Here is a 17655-nt window from a genome sequence, read left to right as displayed (position 1 = left end):
ATTTTGACTAGTTCAGGGTGTGTGATATGCTTTTATTGCTATGAAAAAGTAGAAGCAAAAAGTATGCTCAGTTCTGACTATGGTCCAGATTATAGAGAAGTCCTTAGCACCATGTTTAAGGAGCTGTTATAATTAATTGCAGGGCAAAAGTCCGTTTTGTGTTTCCTAAACAGATAGTAGAGATTTGATGAAAAGGCATTTTATAACATACATTTTGCCTGACAATGGCATGAATAATGGGTGTTGATTCTAGTAGCAACTGTGTTTAAGAGGAAGCAGATTTCTTGCATCAGTAAAAGTATGAGGTCAGTTTTCCTGGACATCTACAGTTGAAATATTAGACCTAGAAAATAAATACGAATTCTGCAATTGTATACGTTTATTTGGGTCAAGAAGTATCAGGCTCTGTGTATGTTGTAACGTTATATATATATCATATACATATATGTGACCTGGATTTGCTGCTCACAAGAGATACTAGCTTTCAACTTGAAACAGGAAAAGAATAAAAGGCAGAATTAAGGCTGCTTCTGACATCTGTTATATTACATTTAAGAGATTAAGTATAAGAATGCTGTTCCTCTATTTTTTATTTCTTCCTTTTTTTCTTTCGATGTTTATAACTTTAAGCATGTTAAAAGTTAAGGCAAATTTTTGTTCTAATTACATCTTTTAAAACTAGGATTTTTTCTTTTCCTAAGTTTAAAGCTAACTGAAGTGGTTAGATTTCCAAAAGTTTGAATAGCTGTAGCTGAAAATATGAATACTTCTGAAAAGCTGACTTGGAAAAGCAGTGGCATTACACTGGATTTGGTATCCCATATTTTCAGAATTCTCCTTCTGTAATGTAGAATATTGTTTGCTCTTCTTGCACAGTATTTAAGAAGTTTTATAAGCTCACCCTTTAAATCTGCTAAAGAACACGTATCTAGTTGGACACACAGATTTTCAAATAGCATGCAATTTTGATATGATAAAGTCATTTAGAATTATAAATATCAGTGTTTTATGCTATATTTTGAAAACAGTAGAGTAACAATCTGATTCTTTCATACAGTTTATATCAAAAAAAAATTGCTGCTAAAACTTCTAGTTATTTTTATAATGACATACAAAATATATACAATGTACTCTGCAGCTTAAATTAGAAATTGCCTCAAAATGTGAACACAATCTGTGTTATAATCCTAATTTTTGAAGCAAAAGATTTAACTAGCAATAAGAAGAATGTACAGTGTAGATACACTTCATAAATCCAAAATTTATTTTTTGGATATAATTCACACGAGGTACCCATGGTACACAATGATACCCATGGTACACAAACACATCTATTTCACATATGCCTTGAGAGTGGCATTTACTATTTACTGTTGCAACCATGACTGTTATGTTTCAGATGTAACTTCATACATCTTTTCTGAACTCCGGTGTTCCAACCATACAAACAGTAGCAAATATTTCTGATTATTACATGCCTACAAAACAAAACAAAAAACAACTCACAAAAAAAAAAAAAAAAAAACAACTAAACAAACAAAAACACAGAGCAAAGCTAAAAAAATTAAATGGGAAGTGGTAGGGAACAAAAAATATCAGGGAGACCAGTCATTTGTGTAAATACTTGTTGTGCAACTTTAAACCTTACCTTGGACCTTCTGCTCCATTAATTGAGCACTGTCTATGTAACTGATGCTGATACATGAGATGCTGTTGCAAAACTCATAGCCGCTGCGAAGCATAGTGGTGTGATATGAAGTGATGCAGAAAACAATAGAAGCTCTGTCACTAGGTCAGCTGCAAGATGAAGTGACGTGTGTGAATCTACAGTATATGGGGTTTTGTGAAAGATTCAGTCTCTCTCCCAAAGAACTTCAGCTGATGATACAAGGGGAATTCAGTTCCCTTTGGCAGGACTCCATGTCGGTCTGGATGCTGTAAATACTTCTGCTTCTACAGTTACTTAGCTCATGCTGCTAAAAATATACTTATGACAGAGTTGATGAAAGTATCTTCTTTTTTAAAACCACTTGTCTACAACAATCATTTAATGTTCTTGTTTGCATGTGTGGTTCTCATTATTCAGATGTAGCTATTAATACTGATGACAGTTAAAGAGAGAAAATCCAAATATTTTCATACTTGCACTTTTCCAGTAGAATTAAAAACAACAACAAACAGCCAAATAACCACAAATAGTCTTGATTTTTATTTATTTATTTATTTATTTTTGGTGATTCACAAATTATATAGTAATATATTAAATTACATTACAGTAGTAAGGGCTTCAGAATCCCTGTAGATGATGTAATTATGCTTAAAAATTAGTATTACTGAATAATTCACTTTTGTAATATGCAAAAGTAATTTTTTTCTCTCATTTTCAATAACCATCAGTCTTAATATCTAACTAATGAAAAAACATAAACAGTGTCATCTGTCAGGTTGCTAACAGAGAATGCCACTTTTTGGAGCTTCATTGTTTACTTTAGCAGGTAATTTGTGGACCGGAATCATTTAATTGTTCTGAGCACATAATTACATGCCAGCATTTTCCAATTTAATTAAAATGTACAAATCTGAAGATTAAGGGAATTTTTGAATTATTAATCATTTCTCCTCTAGGAAATCTTGTTGCTCTGCAGGAGATTTGTCCAGTGTACAACTATACGTATTTTTTTCCTTCTCTTTCGCAGACAGACAATTTTCCCGCAGAGCCCAATTACATGGGCAGCAGGCAGCAGTTTGTTCAAAGGTAAGGCCTATTAAATAACTTTCTCGGCTTCCCCATTTGCATTCTTGTCAAAATTGCTTTGCCAGAGAGTACAATTCAACTTAGAACAAGTAAATACAACTCTCTCTCTCTCTTTCTCTCTCTCTTTTTAAATATGTATTTCAGTAGCTCCACGTTCAAGGATCCGGAAAGAGCCAGCTTGAGGGACAGCGGGCATGGGGACAGTGATCAGGCTGACAGTGACCAAGACACTAACAAAGGCTCCTGCTGTGACATGTCTGTTAGGGAGGCACTCAAGATGAAAACTACTTCAACTAAAAGCCAACCACTTGAACAAGGTGAGTGAAGTCTCCAATGCTTACAGAGCGTAAAGTTTAAGCCATCATTATAAACCTATTAGCATTGCAATTGCAGTGTATCAGGGTGAAATAGCCCTCTGATAATACTATCAGAGAAAACAGTAAATCTTGTAGATAGCCCAGAGCAAAGACATTCAATATCTTTCAGAATGAACATGAAATGAAACCACAAGTATCCTCTTTTTTTTTTTTTTTTGTAAATCCAAAGCAGATTAAAAAAAAAAAAAAAAAAAAGGTACTTTTCTAAAATGATTAGAATATACTTTATCTCCATTGGCATTTCCTGTGATATATTATGTACTGTTCTTCAGCCAAAGTGTGATTTGAAAACTCAAACTAGACATGACTGCAACAGATAAAAGAATGACAGTCATTTACATTCCACATGTAGTTTGGAGAAGAGGAAAAGGAAAGAGACTTGGGATATCAGACAACAGTAAAAATGGATCAGAAGGTGTTTCATTTCATGGATGTAATTTTCCTATTTGTAATGTTGATTTCACAATTAATAGTAACATGAGAACTGTCAAATACTAAACTAATATGATTTTTAGTATAATTTCATTCATTTTCTAGGAATTTATCAAAGATGAGTGTCTGTGAAACAGCTAAAATAACGTATTTTAGGACAATGACAATGATCTCTGCAAACCTTCATTCTGACAAATAAGCATATTTATTTCTTCAAACAGTGCCCAATTAAAGTTTCCTTAGAGATATGTATTATCTAACTATAAGGTCTTCTATTTCAAAAGAAAGACTTTTTTTTTTTTTTTTAAGCATCAGACAATCTGACCACTCCAGCAGTGTGTGTTTGTGCAATTTCCTTCATAACCTATAAGCAATAAGGAAGTGCACCACTGAATTATTTTGAAATGTTTTATATATTTGCTTTAGTTTAGCTTGTGTGGAAGATGATTCAGTGTTAAAGACAGTTAACAGATGATTAAATAAGTCAGCCTTAATGAGAAGCTACATTTATAATTAAGCAGAAATACATTATAAGCTTTTTATTAATTGTTGATTAGTTGGAACTAGATTTTTTGTCACTAGCCTGGTCTGATCTGTTGTACAATCATGAGGAATATATGTTCAACTTTTTTTTTTTTTTTTTTGGTTATGTTGAGATTGCAACATAATTTTTGCTGTGTATTTAGAATACTGCAGTATAATTTATTCTGTATGTACTAGAGGGTTGACCTCACATATGACCTTATTTTCCAGGTAATAAATGCCAGAAAGATTATTTTTTCCTGACCTTTTGCCACAACAACTCTCTGCTTATAATTGGACATTGATCTGTATAAAGATACAATACTAGACTTTTTTTTTTTTTTTTGTAGTTTAAGAAGCTGTTTGAATGTGTATCTAAATTTCTCAGTTTTGTATCTCCCCGAGTATCTAACTATAAAGTAATAAAGTAGAGCAATGAAAGCATGAAGTTCTAAAACCCAAAAAGTTTAATTAGGAAAATAATTTACCATAAATTATAAAAAAGTACTTTTTTTTTTTTTTTTAAGTACTGTATAGCTAGAGTTCAATTTTTACTGCAGTTTGTCCAACAGCATAAAGCCTAATACTGCTCAAAATATAAGAGCACTAGTCAGCATATTAAGCCAACCACTCCTATTATTTATTTTCATTATAACACAAAGAGTTATATGGAGGTTTGCACTTATCATTATATCTATATAAGCAGTCCCATTTATCAAGAAACATCTCATACCTGTGGCTTATATTAATTTCTCACATTCTCATTAAACGTATACTGAACTATGAATGTTAAGTACTGTCAGCCACTGAGTTGCAGCAGCAGGTGTTTATGTGATTTTTTGTACTGAGAAAAAGTATGAGCATGGAGAGAGAAACTAACTTTTATTTCCTTTTTTTTTTTTTCTTTTTCCCAAATATAATTAAAAATGCTAATGACATCCATTTGTTTGCTTGTATGAACTCTTCCATCTCAAGTGTCAGGTAATGAAGTCATTGGCATTTTATGAAAACTGAACATGCAGTGAGAACCTTATGGGGTTACAGATCATTATAGTAACAAATGTGGTGCAATGTGTTTTTTTCAATGAAATCAATGATTGCTTGTCATTGAGCATAGTATGATTAGGGCTTTTACTCCAATGTAACTTCTCTCTTTTGAAAGATAATGAACAAAATTGCTTTTTCTAGTCATTATCCTATCCTATCCTATCCTATCCTATCCTATCCTATCCTATCCTGTCCTATCCTATCCATTTGCCATGTTGACAGAGGGTGAGAAATAATGTTTGTGGGTAGAAAAAAGATGGCATTTTCTTTAGAGAAAAAATATTTCCTAGGAAAGGAGATGGACAGCTTGCTAGAAACAATTTTACATAGCAGCACCTGAAGCAGTATCAGAAGTGGTGGTTCTGTCATCTTTCTGGGTTGTGCTGACGGATGGGAATTCACTGTTTTGTAGCAAAGTTTCAGGCTTTATTATTGTAATTTAAAGATATCTAAAATAGTTTAACTTCTGTTAGAACTGTGACATTTTAAAAAAATAAACAGTCTTAACAATCAACTCAGGATCTAGATTTCAGATTCCTAATTTAACAAGTGAGTTAAGTTTGAGTTTGAGAAGTTACATCTTCTGTATGTAGTTGTCACTATTGTCATGATTCCAGTTCCACCCAGGGCAGTAATAAGAGTCTTAGAAGTACTAGTATTTTAACTAAAAGTTAGAGCAAATCTAGCTTAGGCAGCTTGAAAATCAGTAATGGAGAAATAAGACAGTATATGAAAAAATAATTTGTATAAATTACATCTGATTTTGGTATGCAATGGGAGGCAAACTCGTTTTATGATTTTCATTAAAATAGTGAAAGCAGTGTAAAGCCTCAAAAACTTTGCTATTAAAATATTTGATTTCAAGGAAAATATTTCTAAATAGCAAGTTTTGTCTAATGGTGATAATAAACATTAACACAAACGAGAAAGATTACCAATTAGCTATCATTATGAAATGCTTCTGGAAGCTCGTCACTTGGCCTTAACGGAAAGAAAGGGGTGGAGGGTGGGGAGGTGTGTGTGTGGGGGGAGGGCAACCCTTTAAATGTTATTGGGACAGTTAGTCTTGTGTTGAAATAAGTATGCCACCTTTTAGTTATTTCAATTATGTATCTTTTCCCCCCTGTAAATTCCAAGCAATTTTCCGCATAAAAATACCTGTTTCTGATCAGCTTACTTATGCTGATTCAGCTGTCTTACTAAGCACCTTGTTGTGTCTGTTACTTTTTCAGTAGAATAGTTTTAGACAAGTCTGTCTTGTTTACCTCTTTTTTTCTTTATTTGTTTTCTTTCTGAGACTTTAAAACCCACCACGAATTCAGACAGTTTGAGATCACCCTACTTATAAATCTTACAAGAATTATTAGTTTTGAACATGTCTGTTATATAAAAATTCCTGTTCCACCTGATGTATTATATATTATTCACATCTGATGATTAACTAACAGAATAATATTTTTCTTTGCTGTCGTTTGTGTATAGCAGCAATAATCTGTATTCCTTGAAAAGATATCCAAAGCTGAAAATTATAATGTGATATCTACAGGGATGCAGTACATCAGAAAAAAATGTGCATTTTATACTTTTCTTAGTAAATCCTGAATATGTTTATCTGATAATGATAATTTTACTGATATAAAACTATAGAGATGTGGAGGTTTCTTGCAGTTGCTTATAATTTTTTTCCTTACCTTTTTTCTCTTTTACCTCTTTTACCTTTTTTACCTCTCTCTTTTTTCTTCCCCTTCTGTTTTCCTTCTTTAACATATGTTTGAATTCAGCAGCTTTGGTTTTTGTTTTTTGCTTTATCACTGTGCATCACATCCTGCTTTCAGAACATTTGCTTGCCGTTCACACCTGCATCCCGTAGAGGGGGTATTTCTGCATGTGCTGTTACCTATTTAACAGTAGCACAATCACGAGAATAAAGGAAAACCAGAGACATCTCCATGGAGAAAGACTGAAAGAAAGCTTCAGCGTTGGAGTCAGAGACTCCTCTAGAAACTGTGTTGCTTATCGGGTTTCTCTGTAGGACAGTACGCTTTTAATCTAAGACATACATGACTAGGATAAAAGGGCTGGAGTTAATCTTCAGGGAAAAAAAAAAGTGAGAGATTAAATATCACTCAAAAATATAATTTTCTTTTTCTGTTGTCACAACAAAACAACACACGCATTACAAGCATTACAATTGATGCAGCCCTGCATGCAACAGTCTAATCAGTGTTTTAGAATATTTATGAATACTGTCAACTTGAGTATGTCCACTGAACCTGTTCATGGAACAGAACTCAAGTAATTTGTGCATTTATATTCTCAATTTCTAAAAAAAAAAAAAAAAAAAAAAAAAAAGGTCTCTGAAATCTGGTATCCTGCATTATCCATCTGCAGTGGAATAGAAATTACCAGATTTTTTAGCAATTTTTTTTTTCTGAAATATTCATTGATTTTCTTGTTATAATTCTTTAGTCTTAGGATAACTAATATTCATTCTGTTTAACTAAATGAGAATTAGTCTAGACTGATAAGTGCAGAAAGTTCAACAATCAAATTTCTGCTGTCTGACATAATCACCAATTCTTTCTGTGCCATTGGGGATGATGAGTTCTTTTATGAGTACATCAATTTAATGAGGTAATGGAAAAGAAGACTAGAGAAATATTTCTTTACCAAGTTCTCAGAGCTAGTGAAAGACTATGCGGAGAAACTGACTGAGGCTGGGAGTGCCCCCAGAGCTGACACAACCTGTGAGATATTTTGTTCAGCATTACTTCCTCACAGTAGTGTTTTTTCTTCTGGACAGAATATCTCTTATCACATTCTCTCTGTACTTAGAATGTGAACAGCTGTCAGACTGCACCACTTGTTCTGATGTCACCTAGGAGTCTTTATGTCCAGGACTATTGTCCCTTCCAACTCAGTTACCCCTAATAATCTCAGGTAAGACACTACCTTGCTGTTTTATGTCAGGGCTTGAACACAATATCCTTTCTTCACTTTCATCTGATTAAGTGTTTTCCAGGCAAACTACAATAGCAACTTATTTGTATTGAGAGTCTCACCTTTTATTTAATATGACTTAGTAATACCTGTTTCTAGAGCTATAAGTCTGGAAACAGTTAGGTGGAGCCCACACAAAATGATGTTTTTCCCCATTCATTTGTTCTTTTCTATGTAATTTCTCTCACTTGTTTGTTCAGCTTCCCTGCTTTATGCAAGCACATGTGTGATCTTGGGTGAAGACTAAGACAGGCCAAAGACTAACTTATCTATTCTGTAGCTTATTATGGAGGAAGACTTCTTTGCAACTGTTTTCTTGACCAAGTTTGTCATCAACGCACTGTAGATATTTGATTTGTGCCTCATTCTAATAGTGGGACTTTTAATTTGACTGAAAAATTTTGTAGAATTATAGACTTTATGAAGAATAAGGCAATATTACATTAGCTAGATGACCCCTCCAGTGCACTGAAAAAAAAAAAAAAATCATTATGACATTTAAACTGTCAGCACTTTCCTACTTTTCTGCTGTGATAACATTGGTCAAGTAAACAGTACTTCTGAATTTAAGAAAATTAACAACATTATTATGGTCTCATCCTTCTTGTGAAGTCTTTGCATTGGTATCTAAATTTTAAATTAATATTTTTCACTTTTTTAGTTAGAGGAGTACTCAGGAAAATTTCAGATATTATTAGTGCCTTAGTCTCTAATAGTAATTTAAAGCTGACCTAGGTCTTTGCAAGACTTGCTTAGATAGGCTGAGCAAGGCTATGCAAATGTTCTGTAATGCCATTTTTTGAGTGACCAGAATACTATTTCCCCTTTGAATCTAAGTAACTGAACTTGACTGAGGAATATGGTTCGGTTGCGTTTGCTATATAGATGCCTGTCATAACCTTTCTCATGTTAATACCCAGTACCTGTGACATATCTGTTGCTGCATTATCTCTTGAGCAAATTATATGATGGATTTGGGAAAATAAAGACAAAGTCCTTTATCTACAAATGTATTTACTCATAGTATTAAAGTTCTTTTATTATTATTATATTATTATTTTTCCCCTCTGTTGCTCTTATGTTGGATATCTTCTTAAGTTTTATTTTTAGACCTAATTCTCTACCAGAGAATTTACTTTCACTTTTTACCTGTCAGTTTTTTGATATTGAGTCTAGGTTCATGAGTGGCACTTTGTAACATTGGTTTGAGTGATAGCCAGATGTGTTTAGAAGCAGAGCCCAGTTTGTTTGATGCTTCCTCATTAGAAATGAGAGTGTTCCCATGCATAGCTTCTCTCCGTGGTGGGTTCTCCTCATATGAGCAGCTCTTGAGTTCAAGCAAGGCTATCCAGGTGAGGAAAGAGAAGTCTGATGGAGCAGGTGCTTGTCCTAGCAGAAATCAGAAAAGGATGTGAAGTGGCAACCTAATGGAGAAGGGATAGATTAGCTTAATACCTTGACTACTTACTTAGCTGCCTTCATTGTTACAAAACAGAAAAGCAGTGCAAACATTCTGGCAGCTGAAGTGACAGTGAATACACTTGCATCAGGGTATCTTAGCTATTATTTCCGCCTGTATTGCCTATTATCCTGCTTTCAACTGGAGTTGAGTTCTGCCAAACCAGGTTTTTAATCAGACGTGTTTCATCATCTTGCAGATTTTATCATGTAGTAGCAGTGAAGTTTTGTGAAGAGCATACAACCAAATTTAATTAATGTACTTAGCCATAGATTAGGGCAGAAATTTCTATGACTGACTTTCAATACATACAGAAAGAACTTTCTGCTTTGTACACACACAAAACAATAATGAGACACACACAAAAAAAGGACTATAATAGTTCAGACATCGTGATCTTTGCACCATTGATGTGTCATGCTACATTTCCAAGTAATTTTATTGTCCCCTATTGTTTCTACTTATTTTTATAATTACAGATTAATTCAGTGGTCTGTATTTTTGCCCTGTATCTTGATTTCACTGGAAACTTCACAAACAAATCAATTTAGATATATTATTACTAACATGTTAAAAGGCTGAAACTGTACCAACTGAATCGTTAATACATTTCAGAAGAGATTTCTTTGATGAGCTTATTTGCAAATTAATGCATATCATGCACTTCAAGATCAAAAGTCTGTTACCATGAGTCTCATGTCTGAGATGTAGGTGTAAATTTTAACATTGGGGTGCTGTAACTGATGGTGCTTATTTCTTCATGCTTTACTTTTAAGGCAACAAAACAGAATATTCCTCCCCTGTCGCTAGTCTAAATCTCATCACTTCCTTTCTGTACTCTCTATTTTGACACTGCCTTTCCTGTGGCTGAGCTCACTTATTGTACTGCAGTTTGTTCTTGGAAGTCTTAGAATCCATAAGTTATCTTTTTGCTTTATTCCCAATAGAAGAGCAAGTGAAGGATTTTTCATTCTCAGTAAAATGAAGCCCTTCTATGTCAAAATCATTATCTTGAGCTAACATTTTTTATTTTCAGATTCTTTTTATAAATTGATAGGAAAGTAGGAGCATAGAAACATCAACAGCTTTTGAAACACGGAAATCAAAAAATTGATAGTTTTCATTGTTTCAGGTTTTATGCATTTCCTTGGAACATAACTGGATATGCTTACTTTTGTTAATGAAAATTTTAGGGCATATATTAATGTATCGAATAGACACTTAATATCACACAAACTATTTTAACTGGACTAGGGAGTCCATTTCTACTTCTTAGTCTGTTTTCTTTTAATTAAGCTAATTAATTAATTCTAGTTTAAATATATATGTGCATATATTTATTCAGTTATATAAAAAGTAAATTATATATATCCTGTCCTCTCTTTCTAATTTTACATCATTATTGTATGATTGTATCTCCTGTTAAAGAGTCAACAAAAATACAGATATGATAAAAAAATGATATTACTCAGGTTTTCACACAATCCCGTTGCACATTCCAGCAACATTCTTGTTACCAAACTGAAGGAATATTCTGCAGATGGAGTTACTCCACAGCTAATGCCTATTAGTTAGAAACCTGAATTTGGATTTTGGTTATCAACAGTTTATGTCCAGCTGAGGAAAACATATCAACAGAAGCATCTTAAATAAAAGACAGGAATTAATTATTCTGTTTAGTGATACTTCAGTTAGAATAACATTAATTGAATTTTGTTTTCTGGAGCAAAGAATATCTTGTAATTTCTATATACAACAATCCAGTCTGTCCTTTTGCTGGCCTTTTTTGTTGTGTACATACTACTTTTCTGCTATGTCCAGGTTTCCAGAGGGAGAGAAATGGTATAACTTAATTTAGTCCAGAGTTCCAGCACATGCTATTTAGTGATACAGCCTTTGTACTCAGTTTGTGGGGACATTTTTAAGGAAGATCTGGACAAATTCAAAAAATAGAGGGGTTAGAATAACAGCATAAAACAGTGGTTTACAAAACATGGCCCATGGGTGAAGTCTGGAAGAACTGGTTTTTGTTTAGAGTTTTTATTTGTTTAAATGAACAAAGACTGGATGGAAACATAATAAAACTCTTAATGTGTATAAAAAGTTGTCATAAATAGGGTGGTAATTTTATTTATTTAATTAATTAACTAATTTGTAGTTTGCTGGGAGAACTGTTTAGGTTAAATATGAGGGAAAACTTTGCTATAAAGATATTTATGCACTGAAGCTGGCTATCCATATAAGTTAAAGAATCCCTCTGCATAGTGGTTTCTAAAACATGTTAAATTTTTTAGTGATAACCCAGATTTATTTCAACCTACTGAGGGCCAGAGGATCCACTTTAGCCCTGCTTTATATGATGCCATAATTAAATGCAAGGGTGAGATGCACTGTCTAGTCCTGAGTAAAATGTACTGAAAGGGAACATTTACACTGACCTGTTCTATACCCTTTTGTCTGTGAACATCTTTTATGAGAAGATACCACCACATGAGAGAACTGCAGGGAATGTGGACTGTGCAGTGCTTCACAACAAGAATCCCTGATTACTGTAATAGCACTTAGCATTTAACGAGGACTTTGCTCAGACACAGAGCTGCAACATGATTAGCTTATTACTACTCAGTGCAACTTTTTCTACGCTCTGTACGTCAGTGATATACACATGCATTGTGTCAGCCTCTGTGTGCCTACTGCCCATCCTTATATCCAGAATGGCATAACAGCTGGTTTCCATTCCCTGCTGCTGCTTTCTTCTATTCCAGCTGCCACACTCAAATAACCTCCCTTCCCCAAGTGGGCTTCATATGGTTTGAAAGGGACTTAATGTACCTCAGTGCATAGGGAACTTTTGATGCATATTTCATCATGTTTCAGTTTTTCTACAGGGAACAGTGCATGTATAACAGATGTTCCCTGACTACTACCCCTTCCTGAAGGTGACATGCCCTTTTTTGTGTTTCATCTCTAATGTATATATAGCTGGTATTGCCTGTGTGGTACTAAAAAGTACTGTTCCACGGCTGCCCCTGTACTGCATGCCAAGCTGTATTTAATTCCATTTGCTCCCCTTTGCAGCATGAAATGGAGAGGAGCATATGACCAGTATAACCAAGTCATAATGTGACACAGAAAAAAAAAATTTACTTAAAATGTACTTTTTTTTTTTTTAATTTAGGACCATATTTTTTTCTAGTTTTATATACACAAATTGTCTCATATAAATCAATAGGGATAGACATGTGAGTAAATGTCAAAAAATCCTTCATCTTTTAATAGTTCCTCTGGTGTATATGTAATATGTGTTTTTAATATATGTACACATGTGCATAAAAAAGATATTATTAACTGATGATCCTGATTTTTTTTTTAAACTAAACCTGTATCTTAAAAATATAGAAAATTGAAAGCTTTAAAAGTTTTGGCTTTTTTAAGACTGCAAATATGAGATCATTTTGCAAATTAATTTTATTAATTTGCAAATTATTTTAATTAATTTCATCAGAAATCTTGTTCTGAGAAAGTACATTTCTGAAGTAAAAGCAAACAATCCAAAATATACTATAGATATTTCAAAAACCAAAGCTTTTAAATATATAGTTGCTAATGTATAGTACTGCACATATAATGCACATATGCATGTGTATACAGACATTTAATATATTTATAAAACATATATTGCAATGTAATTGTAGTATCTATTTAAATATTATCGGGATGTACAATTTTGATTTTTATAGGGTATTCTATCAACTTTTTTTAAGTTTTGGCTTAAACTTTACCATCTGAACATACAGAATTTTATTATGTGAACCAATCTTTGCTTGAACAAATAAATGCAGTTCTTAAATTAAGTGTAATTTCAGTTGCCCATTGGACATGATCTCTAGTTAGTTACACAGTCCAAACCTTAAAAGCCCCAAGTAAAGACCAAGAACAACAGAAAGACAAGTGGAATTGTGTCTGTTTCAATATTGTCAAAAGATTTATGTCATTGGTCTGTAATCTGCATGGCCAAGGGAAGCGTCTACTTGGTCTGTGTGCACAGATGAATATGAATAATCCCAAACTTTATGCGCTGTTATTAGTTTTAGCATGTGATTTCTTTTCTACTATCTGAACAGATAGTAGAGGTACAAGGTTACGTAGTTTGATTTGAGCAGTCTATCACTTGTCTATGAGATTGCTGTTGCAAGCAAAGTTCACAAAGATAATGTAGGTGTGTACATTATCTTAATTTGCCTTTCCTTATAGGCAATAGAGGTTATTTCTTCTCTATATTTCCTCTATATATTACTTATATTCCTCTATATAATAGGTTATTTCCTTAGGGTAATAGTTCTGTTGTTGTTGTTGTTGTTGTTTAATTCCCCCTGAGGTATTAAAATGAATGCTGCACCTTCATAAAATTTCAGAAAATACCAGCTTCACAATCCTCTTTTTATAGTAATTCACATTCCTCTTTATAGGAATATTGTACTTACAATAGAAAATATTTTTTTTACATTTAGTGTAGCCAATTGCATCCTAAAAATGTATCATTTTTGGGTGGACACTCTTAATCAGGACTAATAATTTCTCCACAACAAAAACTGCAAAATAATTTATGAAATCAATTCCTGTAAAATTTTCAATCTGATATCTTTTGTATGCTTGGTATTTGCTCAAAAGCAAATAATAATAACAATAATAATAAACCACCAACAAAACACATTAAAAGAATTTGTTTAAAATATTTGTTAAATTTGTTTCCAAGTCATAAAATACACCAAGTTGAAAAGACCCTAGGTTAGGTCAGGTAATACTTTCTTTTCTCAAGTCAAAGTGTTATAACCAAGTAATACCAGGTGGTTACCCAGGGTGCATAGGAATGGGGAAGCTGGTAGAGCAAAGAGGGATGGAGAAAGAACTATACTGTAAACTCCAGCCACTCCAGACCACACTGCTTTCAGGACAACTATAAACCCAGTTTAGCTTGTCAGTATACTGTGACTGCTTTTTGCTTCTCCAGAGTACCATAAAGCACACTAATGAATATGACCATAAAATTTAATAAAGATCATGTAAAGTTGATGCTGCATATCCCTTAATCACTGGGATTATCATATAATTGGATTCTTTTTCTCCCTTTGGCATTCAGGCTTATAGTAAACAAATAAGGATATTCTCAAAACTTTTATTTGGATGGAATTACACTGGAAAATACACATCATGAGTGGTAAAATATATACAGCTTCCAACTGTCTCTAAAGCAAGCAGTATTATATTAATTCAGGGCACTTATATTTAACATTTATTACACCTTCCAAACCCTGAAATAATAATAATGTATTTGAACAGAAGTATCAGGAACTACAAAGAATCCGTAAAACTATTTCAGCTCTCATTATATGGGTATTTCAGGGTAAGAACAGCGTTTAAGTAGTGGGAAATTCTGAAATAATATCTTTAAATTGAATGTCTTCATGCTTTTATTGTGGAAATAAAATCCCATGAGATATTTAAGGCATGTTATTGATATATAGTTATAAAAATGGTGAACTTCACCTACAGATACCTTTTATTTGTATGGAATTATTGATAATATCCATATTTGTATTGCATTCAAATATTTATGTATCCATTCTTTATTATTAATATTTCATTTTTATTCCCATTTGTATTTTTATGTTTTATTTTATTTTATTTTGTGCACATTCACATTTTTTCCTCAGTATCTGGAGAACGGCAGATGTGTTTACATTGATAGAATTTTGACACAATAGTAGTCTTTCAAAAACAGGTTAGATAATCAATAAGAATTTGGAACCCATCTTCTCTGTGAGCTTTAGAAATGCTAACCCATTGCTAATTCATTAATATTTGAAAGTGATTTCAGGAGTTACTTAGAGAGGTTAAACAAGACAAAATAAGCTCTACTATTTAAAGCTTAAATATATACATATATCTTTACTACTTAAAGTCTAAACTTTTCTTTAAATTCTTTAAGACAGTAGAACTTCAGACTATTGTAAATTTAATAAATTTCTTAGTCTTTTCACATGTACATGACAACAATAAATGGCTTATTGTTTATTATAAAAAGATTCTTGTATTTCTACTAGCATGCTTGAAAGATGAGTACTGTACAGCTGCTTTCTTCATTGTAAACTTGATTCATTTTTGTGACATGCACAAGTATGGATAGAAAGATTTACAGGAAGAAGAAAAATAGCTTAGAAGCTTAAGGTGTGGGAAGATAATGTAATGAGGAAAAAAAAAAAGTAATCAAAACACAGATTTATGAAGAAACGAGGAACTGCTCAACTCTTGGAGATAATGTGCTTTTGTTGAATTTACTAATTCTCTGCAAAAAGTGATCAACATTTTTATTTTTCCTGAAGATTAGCTGCAACTAAATAATACTAAACTGGAATAATGTATTCAATATTAGACAGGTACTTGCTGCTGCATAGTGGAGGTTCATCAAAGTCAGTAGGGTTGTACCACCTTGCCTATTTTGGACAAACACAGTATAATATATTTAGTCTTACAAATCAACTAACATTACATTTTTTCTTTCCCATCCAATGTCAGGTATCAGCATTCTTTTGCTGAATGATGTCATTTGTAGCTGAACAAAAATAAAATACTTCTCAAAATATGGATATTTTATTTATGAATTTAGTGCTTTCACTAAAGTTCAGTTTGCTGTCATGATTTGGGAACAGATTACTCTGGTAAATATAACAAAAGTAGAAAATTGTTTAAGTTCAAGACAACAAAATTACACTTTATAATCTTAACTAAGTTCAGGGAATGCTAGTTTGTTATCTTTATTTACAGTGAATTTTACCTTTCCAAAAACTAAGACTCAGAGTTTCTCCTAGATATTTAGTCCTCCATAAGTACAAAGGAAGTGGAAAACCTGGATCTCAAAGTATTTAAAAAAGAAAAAAAAAAAAAAAAAAGCTTAACATCACTAACCTCTACATTTTCAACACTTTTGAAGGAGAGAACAGACCACAACTTCTTAGGAATCTTATCATTTCACCTACTGTCTTACCTACATCTGAGATACCTTGTTTATATATATATAATTAGTTGACAAGCTCTTTAGAATTAACGAAGCGAGAAATAGGCACTTTTAGAGCATGATTCATTTGACCTATTTACATGAATCATGCCTTCAAAATGTTCATTTCTTTCCACTGTCAGTAAAAGGTGACTAACTCAGATATAGTTCAATATTTGCTGATGTCTAAAGTTATGAAAGATGAATTGCAGTTAGTGTTTATTCAGGAAACAGCTTTTTACACACTGGCCATTGCTTATCCCAACCTTTTTGGTGTCTATGTCTATGTCTCTTATTTGTGCTGCAGGTGTTAATGGTTCTAGACACACTCCTTTTTTTTTCTTTTTTTTTTTTCTAGACTTTTTTTTTTTTAATGATAAGTTAATGCTATTAACTTGTTCAACAAATCTTTCCTATTTCATCAAATTATGATGTGGAGGTGTTGAATCTCTTTCATTTGAGGAATATGATTTCTGTTTGCACAGCTTTTGTTCTCTCTTCCATATATGTGTAGCTGGGAGCAGTTTCTTCACTCACAAAGCTGAGTGACTGTGTAAGGTTCACAGCTTTTGATGCTTTAGTTAAATATTCATCTATTTTTTTTCCTCTTGAATTCTTATGGCCAAATTGCTGGTGCCAGAAGCAATAAAGTCTAGCATGTTAGAGATTTAAAATTAGACTCTGAGATCAACCTGTACTTTGGCTTCTAAAAATCCCTATGTGCCAAAATACTTTACTGAAATGACTCGCAGAAAGGAAAAGGATGGTCTTAGTTTACACAGACCTGTACTTAAAATTAAAATAAATTTATCTGACTTCCTGAGCTATTATAATTTATGTTAATTAAATACGAAAGGATGAATAAAAACATATTAATTTAAGGATTAACCTCTATATTAGTTATCTGTATCTTACATAGTGTTAATCTTCAGTAAATTTTTATCACTTGGCGAATTGAAGTAATTTGTGATCTTATCAAACTTAACTTCTTCTTATGTCTAAAGCAGTT

General features: G+C 32.7%; 1 protein-coding gene across 5 annotated transcripts in view; it reads left to right on the top strand.

Moving 5' to 3' along the window:
* Window positions 1-17655, top strand: part of PCDH17 (protocadherin 17) — an 88246-nt gene that overhangs the window by 27490 nt on the left and 43101 nt on the right. For 3 of the 5 annotated variants that reach the window (XM_040540859.1, XM_040540838.1, XM_040540868.1), the window contains exons 3-4: window positions 2697-2755; window positions 2900-3072. In XM_040540859.1, the coding sequence (XP_040396793.1) occupies window positions 2697-2755; window positions 2900-3072 (232 nt within the window). Of the gene's footprint in view, window positions 1-2696; window positions 2756-2899; window positions 3073-5061; window positions 5253-17655 lie in introns of those variants that run through there. The other 2 variants (XM_040540876.1, XM_040540848.1) reach the window with 2 other exon arrangements.

This window comes from Cygnus olor, chromosome 1 (genome assembly GCF_009769625.2).
Source record: "Cygnus olor isolate bCygOlo1 chromosome 1, bCygOlo1.pri.v2, whole genome shotgun sequence".
Classification (NCBI taxonomy): Eukaryota; Metazoa; Chordata; class Aves; order Anseriformes; family Anatidae; genus Cygnus; species Cygnus olor.
The sequence above is the reverse complement of the archived record's forward strand: the minus strand, read 5'-3'. Positions and strand labels throughout refer to the sequence as shown.